Source organism: Macrobrachium nipponense, chromosome 12 (assembly GCF_015104395.2).
Source record: "Macrobrachium nipponense isolate FS-2020 chromosome 12, ASM1510439v2, whole genome shotgun sequence".
NCBI classification, from domain to species: Eukaryota; Metazoa; Arthropoda; class Malacostraca; order Decapoda; family Palaemonidae; genus Macrobrachium; species Macrobrachium nipponense.
In genome coordinates, this window is record NC_087205.1 from 37277503 (window position 1) to 37289680 (window position 12178).

The following is a 12178-nucleotide window of genomic DNA, read 5'->3' on the forward strand; positions in this document are numbered from 1 at the left end:
TCACGAGATTGAATTCCGTCATCTTCAACGGGAATCTGAAAAAGGAAAGGTTCAAATATCGTGGAAGAATCTTGTCTTTTTGATTACGCTCCTTCACAGGGATAGAGGACTTTTTTGTTTACTTTTTTTTTTAGGGGGGGAGGGCAAGGTTTTCTCTCTGTGAGGTTGTTTAGAAACTGTTGTTGTAAGAATTTTTATTTTTTTTTTTTTTGTGGGTCAGTCCTCTTTCTATCAATTTATTTTGAAACTGTTGTAGAGACTTCATTTATTCTTTTTAGGGTGGCGAGTTCTTCTTTCTTCCTATGAGCACATTGAGACCCTGCTTTTTATAAAAGTTTTTGTACTTTTTTTGGAAAGGTCTTTTTTCTTTTCTGTCAATTTATTTAAAACGTATTGTTGTAGGAACTTCTTTTATTTGTTGCTTTAGTGGCAAGGTCCCCTTTCTGTCTGTCATCTTATTGAGAAACTGATGTCTTAAGAATTTCTATATTTTAGTTTTTTTTTTATCATTCCTCTTGCTGTCTATCAGCTTATTTAGAAATTGTCGCTGTAAGTTGCTTATGTTTATTGCAATAAGGATGAAATTTGTTCCTTTTTGTAATTGTTTATCGAGCGCTGTGTTCATATCTTTCTTGTTTATTTGCATACCAATCACTTTACTTTATTCCCTCGTTCTTAACTTATTTATTTACTTTATTCCCTGGTTCTTAACTTATTTATTCACTTTCCCATTTTCCCTGAGGATGTTGTGCAATTTGAATCTCGAAAGGTCAAGCGAAAATGCAAGGCATTGCCACACACTAAAATAACTCTCATTGTATTTTTGTAATCTATAAATATTTTTATACATATATTTATTAATTTATCCATTTATCTCCTTTTTTTACTTCAAAATAATGGATCTCTTCTTTCTGTATTTCCCATTACCTTCCGTTGCTTCTTTCAGATGAACGCCATACTCTTTGGAAGCTAGAATTTCAAGCCAATGACCCCTGTAGGCTTGTTCCATATGAATAGGTGTTTATATTCCGAATAATAATAATAATAATAATAATAATAATAATAATAATAATAATAATCAATAATAATAATAATAATAATATTCTTTTTCATTGAATTACTTTTATTGATTCATATTGTCATAACGCTAGGCATTCGTATCAATTGCTTTTAAGTTTATATAAGAAATATCATTTACAAGGAATTCTTCCTGTCTCATTCCGCTACATCTGATCCATATGCCTACTACGGGAATCCCCCCTTTTCAACCAAGGCATACCTGTACCTCCCCTCCTCCCCCACCAGCTTACCTTCCCAGCGGCATGTGGTTCTAATTTACCTCGTCTCTGTCACTTGATGTTACTGGGTCTTCACCAAGAGTTCAAATGGTCCCCTTTGGAAGTGTTTTATGTGTGTGTGTGTGGTGTTTGGGGGTGAGGGGGGTTGAAGGTATATGATGAAGGGGGTGGGTGTTCCGGTGGCTTTCATTTGCCGTGTGAAGCGAGAGTAATTGTTTTGCAGAGTGAAAATTGGAGTAGTAAGTCTCTTCTCACAGACCTCATGCAACTCTCTCTCTCTCTCTCTCTCTCTCTCTCTCTATCTGAGTTACTTTTTGTACCATAGGGAGGACTGGCAAAGGAAGGCTCCATCGCTATTGACCGCTAATGACCCTGAGTATCTTTCTCAAAAAGAGCGATGACGAAAACAGATTTGCTTTTGCATTAAGTCGGATGGGCTATCCTAAAATAATTTTCGGGGTGGTCCATTTTATTATTCTCTCAAAATTACATATGGGACGTCATGGACCTTTGGGGACTTTTTATGATATGGGCAAAACGTACGTGTTTTCCAACATTCTGCATTCCTTCCAAACTTGTAAGTTACCAGAGGGAAGGAAAAGAGGAAAAAAAACACCTAAGTATGACAATATATATATATATATATATATATATATATATATATATATATATATGTATGTATGTATGTATATATGTACAGGTATAAGCTGATCAATTTGAATGTATACAAACTTATATGCCACCTTTGATGTTGAAGTACATCTATTTATAGTAAAAAGAAAGCGATTTTGATAGAATGAGAATTGTGGATACAGATAGCAAAAGTCGAAGGTGTGGGACTTGATTCAAATATAATTATAAAAGGTAATTTTCCTTCCCCGATTGAATAATTGGGAGCTATCTGAAACCTCTCTTACCCTCACCGAACTTTGCCATGACAACTCTCCCTCTTCATTCAGTTGGTATAGTGGTTAGTGTCTTGGTATGCCGCTCAAATATCGAAGGTTCACGTCTATCCCAGGGTAATGAAAAATCTCTGGCTCTGTATCATGATCAGTTACTGCTACAGTATGGGGTCTGCAGTGAGAGTTTGAAACCAATTTTCTTTAGAAGCTTGAATTTCAAGTCAGTGGCCTCTGTGTGCTTGTTCCTTGTGAATAGGTATCATCTGATGAAATAATAATAATGAATTTACACCAATATGAAATAATTATTTCCGATATAATCCCCTCAATGATAATCGCTGTGCATGTTCTAATACCCGGAGAGAGAGAGAGAGGGAGAGATATTGAAGCAACTCCCAGGAGCTCTCAGTAGAGCAACGAACATCCCAAATCCTAGAGAGGAGAGTCCTGCTTCAAATACTCTGACTAAATTGCCAAGTTAGACTCGCGAACTCGAGTTACGTTGAGTCGCTTGAAGCGAATTTAAAAACTATTTTTAGACTTGTAACTCGCTTATAAGCTCCTTCTAAAGAAATATTTTAAGGCTAATTGATGTGGAGATGTGTTAATGAAATGAAAATGTGCCCCTGAATGCGAACAGATAATGTAGATGTGAGTAAACTGTCATAATGGTTAAGTGTATATGTTGTCATTTAAACTACTTACGCCATGCCAATCAGCCGATCGCCCACATTAGCTGATTAACACCTTGCAATGATGGGCGGGATGGCTTGTATGTATATTAATAATATATCTATAATATATATATATATTGGATATATATATATATATATTATATAGATATATAATATAATATATATCATATTATATATATATATGGATTTTCTAATATTGTTTATTCCCCATTTGCGTGCGATGTTCTAACAATAGTAATCCATGAAAATCACAATTGATAAGAAAATAATAATCTTAAATCACCTTTTATTTGAGATATAGTACCAGAAAAACGAGAAAGTAATAATTCCAATTAATTGCCAGAAAACCCTCACCTCTCAATTACATTTCTTATAACAAAGAACAAAAAAATAGGTTTTTCTTTCCTCTAGACATTCGAAAAGTGTCATCTTCCTCCCGTAAGTACTTTTCTATTCTTAGAATCATATGTTTGTTCTTCTAAAAGTTCCTTTGATGAATTTAGCACCTTATTTCAAAGTCGTTGTGAAAAAGGCTTCCAGTCTCCACGCTTGCTAACAATTTATTTGTTTTTCATTACAATTCCGTTGATAATAAAACAAAAAAAGAAAACGCTTAGGAAAAATCAGCTAACATAAAGGATAATACTCGTACAGGAGAAATTAAAACTTAAATCATTACAATTTTTGTTTATACTCTACAGTCCTGTTATTCTTTATCCTTTTTTGTAATTTATAATTTCAATACTTTTATACATAGCTGTGTTAAGTTTCTTTGACTAGAATATTTATAATAATATAATAATAATAATAATAATAATAATAATAATAATAATAATAAAGCTATCATCTCGTCTCTTCAAAGAAGAAAGAAAATAGATTAAGTATTGATAAAACGGAGAAGAGAGTTAGAGAGAAAAGCTCAGGTATCGATCAAAATAAAAACAAATAAGAATAAGAGAGTTAGAGGGAAAAGGATACAACTTTAATTCGTAGCACCTATAACTTCGCTTCGTGGAGAATGGAAGGACACAATGGTCAGAAAAAAAAAATGCTGCATGAAACAAAAGCCTTAGTTAAAACAACAGACTTTCTTTAAACCAATAGATTTCCTTAGAACAACAGATTTTCTTAAAATAACAGATTTGCTTAGAACAACAGATTTACTTAAAACAACAGTATCCCTTAAAACAGCAGATTTCCTTCAAACAAAAGACTTTCTTTAAAAAAACAGACTTCCTTAGAGCAACAGATTTCCTTTAAACAACACACTTCCTTTAAACAATAGATATCTTTAAAACCACAGATTTCCTTAAAACAGTAAATTTCCCTCAAACAACAGGTTTCCTTCAAACAACAGAGTTCCTTTAAACAACAGATTTTCTTCAAACAGATTTTCTTCAAAACAGATTTCCTACTAAACAACAGATCTCCTTAAACAACAGATTTCCTTCAAACAACAGATTTCCTTTAAACAACAGAGTTCCTTTAAATAACAGATTTCCTTCAAACAGCAGATTTTCTTTAAACAACAGATTTTCTTCAAACAACTAATTTCCTTTAAACAGCCGATTTCTCTCAAGCAACAGATTTTCTTTAAACAACAGATTTTCTTTAAACAACCGATTTCCTTCAAACAACCGATTTCCAGAGCTTCTTAAGAATGGCCAAATAATTCTGCTAGGTTCGCAATCAACTTTAGATATAGGGGACTAGTATATGTCTACTTTCTAGTTACCTTCAAGAGACAGACAATAAGGACTTAACATTTCTCTCTGAGTGACTTCAGAGTATTGTCACTTCTCGTTTGTTTGTTTGTTTGCTGGGAGGTAATAATAAGTTGTCATCCAGGTGCCCATATGAAGACGAACTTCGCTCCCATCTAAGAGATATTACAGTTACTGCTAAAGCCAAACATAACATTGGGAGAGAGAGTGAGAGAGACACACACACAGATTAAATGTATTATATCTGTGAACGAATTATATATGTGTATATATATATATATATATATATATATATATATGATATATATATATATATATATATATATATATATATATATACCTAACTACATATATTATATTCTCTTATTCTCGTACACCTGGCAACAACATAATTATATACATCTCATTTCAGTAACAGATCAAAAGGTACCTCTTATTGGTCTCCAGCAGTAAGTAGACCATTATTTCAGAGCGGCCATCAGATCATCATTCCCAATATAGCTATCGAGGTAAACTTATCTATATGGAATAGAGGAAAGTCCTCTCCCTTTTACTCTTGTAAAAGGGAAACAGAAATCCTTTCCCTGGGAGATTTCTGTCACGGAGGATGCAAAGGGACTTTGAGGATTCCAGTTTTTTAATCCAGAGAATTCTCTGGAGCCTCGTCATGGGTACATTGAACTGAAATCGAAATCAACTTTGCATTCACTTACGACGTAATCCCCCGATGTTACTTTCATTTATGTTATACAAATATCGTATTGAATAAGAGTGTAAAGTGATCTCAAAGTTAAAGCGGATTAGTGGACTATCTATTTATCTATCTACTTGTCTATCTGTCTATCTATACATCTAACTAGCTATCTACGCATTTATCGACGCGCAGGGCGGCTAATTTATCTTTTTCCCGTAGTTTTTCCTTCTTTTAATGACAGCAGCTGGGCTTTTTTTTTCAATAAGTGTCCTCTTACATCTATGATTAGAGTTTTTCTAAGGAGTTTATTATTTTCTTTAAAGGAATTCATTTTTTAATGTGTTCCATGTTTTTCTAATTAGGACTTTATTTATTTAAGGTATGCCTTACTTTTTTTAAGGAGTGTCATATCTTTTCATTACGCATGCCACTGAAGTAATACAATTCCAAAAAAAATTTTATATTCGAATGTTACAATCTTGACTCGACATGACCCCATAAAATCATAATTCATTTTCACATACCATCCTTTTTTTTAAGGCGTTCTTTATTTTTTCAGCGATACTTTTATTTCAAATAGTGTTTCATATCTTGTTACTGAGAACAGCGCTGAAAAGAAGGATTCCTAAATTAGTTGATAAGTTCGAATGCCACAATGTTGACTCGACAAGACTCCATCAGAACATAACTCATATTATGATTTTTTTACTAGGAATTCTGTATTTTTTAAAAGCGTTCCTTCTTTTTTTCAGGATTCACTGAAATAAAGTAATCCAAAAATGAGTTTATATTCGAATGCCACAGCCTTGACCCGAGATCCATATTCGAAATCAGTCTTTCCTCCTGAGGCAGAGACATTTTAATATTTTGTTGACCTTCCCATTAGGACTAATTATTATTTAAAATCTCCTTTATAATACAGAATTAGGACTAACTTTTTAAAAGTACCCTTTATCAGATACATATAGTTGTTCGTCAAAAATTAAGATCTCATAAACTTATCAACTTTATTAATGATTATTCATTTCTCTCTTCCTCTTCTTCTTCTTCTTCCTCTTCTTCTTCTTCTCTTTCCAGAACGGGAATCGTGGCCAGCGTTGGTAGTTCCCGTCACAGCAGTGAAAGTGACGTCAGCAGCGAGGCAGCCAGTGAAAGGGGATCGACCACTGCCCTGACGGAGGACCGTCGGTTCTCCCGTACCTCAGTCAAGAGGAGGTCGTCCTACAGGGCCTCCAGGGTCAAGAATCACGACCTCAACGACCCCTACGACGCTGATGATCAGTCAGGTAATTTGGTGGAGACGTATTTATGCACACACCACGTATGTATTATACTATATATATATATATATAATATATATATATATATACCTATATATATATAGTATATATAATATATATAATAATATATATATATAGTATATATATTATATATATATATATTAATAATATATATATATATAATATATATATACATGAGTCATATCACATTGCCGTGATTCATATACATACATCGAGCCTCAAATGTCCTTTGATATCTAATTCGCTCTACCTCGGAATTAATATATTTTCATATATGTTAACCGAAGGGGAATTTTTTAGTCGATAAGAAATTTGTTGCACCCGTGAGCCGACAAATTTCTTATCGACTAAAAAATGCCCCTTCGGTTAACATATATGAAACTATATTTTAATTCCGAGGTAGAGCGAATTAGATATCAAAGGACATTTGTAGCTCGATGTATATATATATATATGTGTGTGTGTGTGTGTATGTATTTATGTATGTATGTATGTATGTATGTATGCCTTTACAATGTATATGTGTGTAGGTTGGAAATTAACCTCTTCTTAGTACCAACAATTTAGTGTATATAATTAGTTAAATCTTCTGATTTTAATGTCTACACTTCAGATGTCCACCACGGTACGATAATTAGAAATTTTTCCAACTAAAAGGTTGCAAATATTTAATTTCACAAAAGAACTCCTACAGCTGTTTCAACCACCTCACTCTAGGACCATTAGTGAGGATGGCCAGTGATATGAAAATGAGGTAGGGGAAGGGGAACTGTAGTTGAACACTATTACACTATGACGACACCACACTTTTCCCTTGGGCACTATAAATACTCTTCTTAGCCCATCACTTCAGTTCCAAAGTATTCTTTAACCATGGGCCGAGTTCCTCACTTCTACGCCACCATCACAATTCCACAATCATGTTTCATCACTACAACCCCACTCATTCGCACTTAGTCACTAAACCATCACAAAAGTCGCTCCTTCCCCCTCCTCCACCCCCCACATTCTTCAGCCATCACCTCCGCCCCCTACTACAATCCCACACACCACAGTATTTCCACAATTCCACACCACACCACTGCCTTAGTTCCTTTCATTTCTTTCACGTCAAGACTAGAGTTCCCCCCTACCATCATTAAGTGCAGTGACGTCAGCAGCAGGCGGTGGACTCGGCCCAAATCCCATCCAAAATCCCATCCACAATCACTCCTCCGCTCGCCCAGTCTCCTACTACCAGCGCTAATGATAATAATTACGGCAAGAACTTGATAGAATACCTCGCGTATCGCGTTGCCACGCTGGCCATCGAGGGCAAATAAACCGGAATTAGACCTTTTGTTGAAGGCACCGCAGAGCGAGGGAAGGCGAGCGTGCGACGGAGGGAGGGAGGGAGGGAGGGAGTAGAATCCCCCCCTCCCCCTACCCCCTTCAGTCATTATCTGGCCAGGGGCTGCTGCGTTGCTTTGGCGCGTCGTAAAATGATACGTGTGATTGATGGCATGTCTTAATGAGGAAGCGCAAATAAGTTCGCTGCAGCTGAGCTGGGGAGAGAGAGAGAGAGAGAGAGAGAGAGAGAGAGAAGGCAATACCAAGAAGGCCAACGAAGCAAATTGTAAAGATTCACAGAGATAATTTACGCATGAGTGAGAGAGATGGGGGTGTGGGGGAGACCTCAAGAAAGATGGGCAAAGAAGCAAATGTGAAAAGAGACAGAGAGATAATTTAGCCACGATACGATGAAGAGGCGAATGATGTTGCCGGTAAAAGATGAAATAGTAAGTAACATGATTTACAAAGAGTTACAAGGATTAGGATGTCTCAAAGCCCTATTAGTCCATCCGAGAAGACATCGTGTGCTCGCTTATCTCTAGGAGCAGGTTTTACTGTGCATTCACAGTGTCCTAATGATTTTGTCTAGCTTTCTTTTCAACTCTTTCCACATTGCTGGAGTTTACAACTTCTGTTGGCAGTTTATTCCATGTGTCACATATCCTTGTATATATAGTTCCCACAATGGGATGAGTTGTATCTCTTCAGTTCTAGTTTCCATCCATTATATGTAGACGAAGATTATTTTACAAACAGATCATACTAGAGGAAAACGTACAAAAGCAAGAAAATAATAAAAGACAGTTAGACGAAGAAAACGGAAAAAGAAAAAAAAAAAAAAAAAAAAAAAAAATTAAAAAAAAAAAAAAAAAAAAAAAAAAAAAAAACGGAAAATCATTCGTCGAGAAGAGAAGAGAATAGAGAATTTTCATGCGACATAAAACGAAAAAACAAAAATGTCATTTATCCAGGAGATAACGTTGAAGGCTGCACGCCTGAAAAGGAAAAGGGAAGAATAAAAAAAAATGTAATTGAAAAGTTGGCGAAATGACGATTTCAGAAAATGAGGTAAAGAAAGAAATTGCGGAGTGACGCGAAAAGATCATTTTGTCTCAAAACTTATCAAAGATTAAAGGCCCAAAGAAACTCCGTCATTTGAAAGGGGAAAGAAGGAAGGAGAAAGAGGAATTAAGAGAACATCGAAAAAGGAGATGTGGAGTTCTAAGAAAGGATTGCAAGAAAGTGGAAATCAAACATGCGGATAGAATATAGCCAGGTGGAATCACCAAAGAGAAAATCAAACTGAAAGAAAATAAAAAGAAAATTATTTAAAATGACTTTGGTAATTAACCTATCAGTTCTCATTGTGGCCAGTTACAGCTATTGCCAAGTTCGTATAGTCTGTTGTGAGTCTTAGGGCCAGTCAGTAGAACCTATATGCCAACGGCGTTAGACATTCCCTAGCTGGTCACCATTCCAATCAATGACCAAGCTCGTTGCTTGGATCGAAGACCTGAGATACTTTTGCGACACCTGTTAGACAGTGTAATCAATAAATAATAAATAACGGATAGACAAATAATTGGAATTGCAATGTGAAATTCAAGCCAAAGGCCAAGCTTTGGGACCTATGAGGTTATTCAACGCTGAAAATAATGTTGAAGCAATTGTTAGGAGAAAGTTAAGGAAAGTGGGACGGAAGAAAGAGAATATGAACGGAGTTACAGTAAAAGGAACGAAAGGAGTTTGCAGCTAGGGGCCGAAGGGACGCTGCACAGGACCTTAAGTGATGCCTACAGTGCGCTGCCTGAGATACAGTGACAGCACTACCCTACTCCCTATGTGGGATAATACTAGTAATAATCAACACTATATAAAAGGTGTTACATAACTTTGCTGATAACGACGAGGACACCAGCTTCAAGCTAAAGGACCAGACCTGTTTTCTTTCGATCGAATTGATTCCAGAAAACAGATCAGTGGCATTACGACAGAGCAGTTTATCAGGAACTCCTTCCCCCAAGGAAATTCCGGGGTTTCCTCTTAAAGATCAAAGGTTCCGCTTAATTGGCCCAGATTGGTGGCGGATGCCACATGCTGATTTGGCTGTGCTGCTTATTAACAAGGACCTCTCTCTCTCTCTCTCTCTCTCTCTCTCTCTCTCTCTCTCTCTCTCTCACTAAGTGTCTACTAATGATTTACGTAAATGAATGATACGACTTTGTCAGTTATATTGATTCTCTCTCTCTCTCTCTCTCTCTCTCTCTCTCTCTCTCTCTCTCTCTCTCTCTCTCTCTCTTCCTGAGACCAACGTAGTTTTATGTATGAAATACAGTCAGGGTCAAAGTACTTATATATATATATATATATATATATATATATATATATATTATATATATAATATAATTACCCTCCTTATCAAAACTACATAAGTGGCAACTCTACTTTTTAGTCGCGGCCGGCCTCTCTCTGCAAGCAACATCAAACTAGGCTAATGAGTTCACATAAATACAAAAATATGCTATTTATTTCCCAAACTAGTTGAACATAAAATGGAACAAAGAGATTAAAAAGGTCATATTTAAGAACTTAGTCTGACCCACAAAAGAATTGTAAATTGTCATTCTACTCTTCTGAATTAGTCTAAGTAATCACCCCAAACTCTCAAATTGTCAACTACTACATTTCTATAGTCAAGACTTAGAGAATCCCATCTCAAGAATAAGGACATGGGACCCATTTGAAACAAAGGGACATATCCATTATATTCCCCACTACACAATGTTAAATAAATGTATACACTTCACACTTCTCTCTTTTCAAAGGCAACTGTTTCTAAGTCATTTAAATATGTGCCATACCTTCTTTGATGGGTCTGTACCGGCACCTGATGTCCTGCGAACCATCTCCCTCCTTATCTCAAAATCTCAAAAGAATGTGTGCTTTCTCTTAAGTGTCTCGAGCGGTTGGACCCATCATTCAGGCACAAACGGATGTATGCATCCACCACACCCTAAGATCCCCCTAGCAACTGATTGAACAGGTGTCGGCCTCACAAATGCATGCTCATCAAATTCCTTCGTTTCAAAGAAGGCTATCACTAGGTGCTCTCTATCTCCAAGCCAGAAAAGCTGATACCATGTAATTCACCGACACATTAGTTTCTTCTTTTAATATATATATTTTGATCTTAACAGTATTTTATACAAACCCCACCGGTCAGTTTTCGTTAACAGTTATATAGTCAAGGCAGACACCAGTGCTCGAAAGAAGCTGTACTTTGAGTTGATTTTATAAATCTATTTGTTATTAGTTAAATTAGAATATAAGTTTGGTAGTTGTAATAACATCCTTCATTGATATTTTATAAAGAATCTTTTTTGGAATATTAAAACAACATTTACCATTTTCATTCATATTTTATTATCTCACTATCTTCTCAGTTTTTCCTCTCCCTCTTGTTTGTTGTGTTATTCGTGTTCGTCCGTTCGTTTTGCATAAATGTTGCATAAATTTATATCGAATTTTTAACAGAATAACTTCACTTTATACAACTCTGGCGGAAAGCTTTATACCTGCATTCGTGCAATTTCTTTGAATAAGAAACAGGGATCTAAACACAACTACATGAAATGAGAGAGAGAGAGAGAGAGAGAGAGAGAGAGAGAGAGAGAGAGAGAGCTAATTAACCTGGCGATTGAGAGTGGAAATTCAGCCAAGTTCATGAGGTCCCGAGTCAATGGGACTAAGTCAATTCGTTAGCTCTAATTAGGCGATGCTCTGAAGGGCCTCGTGAGGCAGAGATCGTGGGAAAATCCCGAAGGAGGGATTCTGACGAACGAACGGCATAAGCTCTCACTTTTGCGTGTGTGCGCGCGCGTGTGACCTCGTTCTGATACTATGGTTACGGGTTCCAATCGCTGAACACACCAAGATTACTTAATTTTTTTGCATTTGGATCTCAGGCTGTAGTGATAAGCTTATTTTAAAAGTGAGAAGAAAATGAGAAGTTGGTTATTATAATAACAGGTATCGGTTAAAGGCGACCTGTAGCCTCTCTCTGTCTCTCTGTCTCTCTCTCTCTCTCTGTATATATATATATATATATATATATATATATATATATATATATATATAATATATATAGATATACATATCTAATAAAAGGAGCCCATAAAAACACCAAAATATAGAGAGAAAAGTACTATATTTCAGAGACTGCTGTCTCC

The 12178-nt window shown here is 35.8% G+C and overlaps 1 protein-coding gene across 1 annotated transcript in view; it reads left to right on the forward strand.

Moving 5' to 3' along the window:
* The window catches only part of LOC135224779 (protein piccolo-like), an 819328-nt gene that overhangs the window by 703260 nt on the left and 103890 nt on the right, over nucleotides 1-12178 (forward strand). The window contains 1 exon segment of the mRNA XM_064264104.1: nucleotides 6394-6602. Coding sequence (XP_064120174.1) covers nucleotides 6394-6602 — 209 coding nt within the window.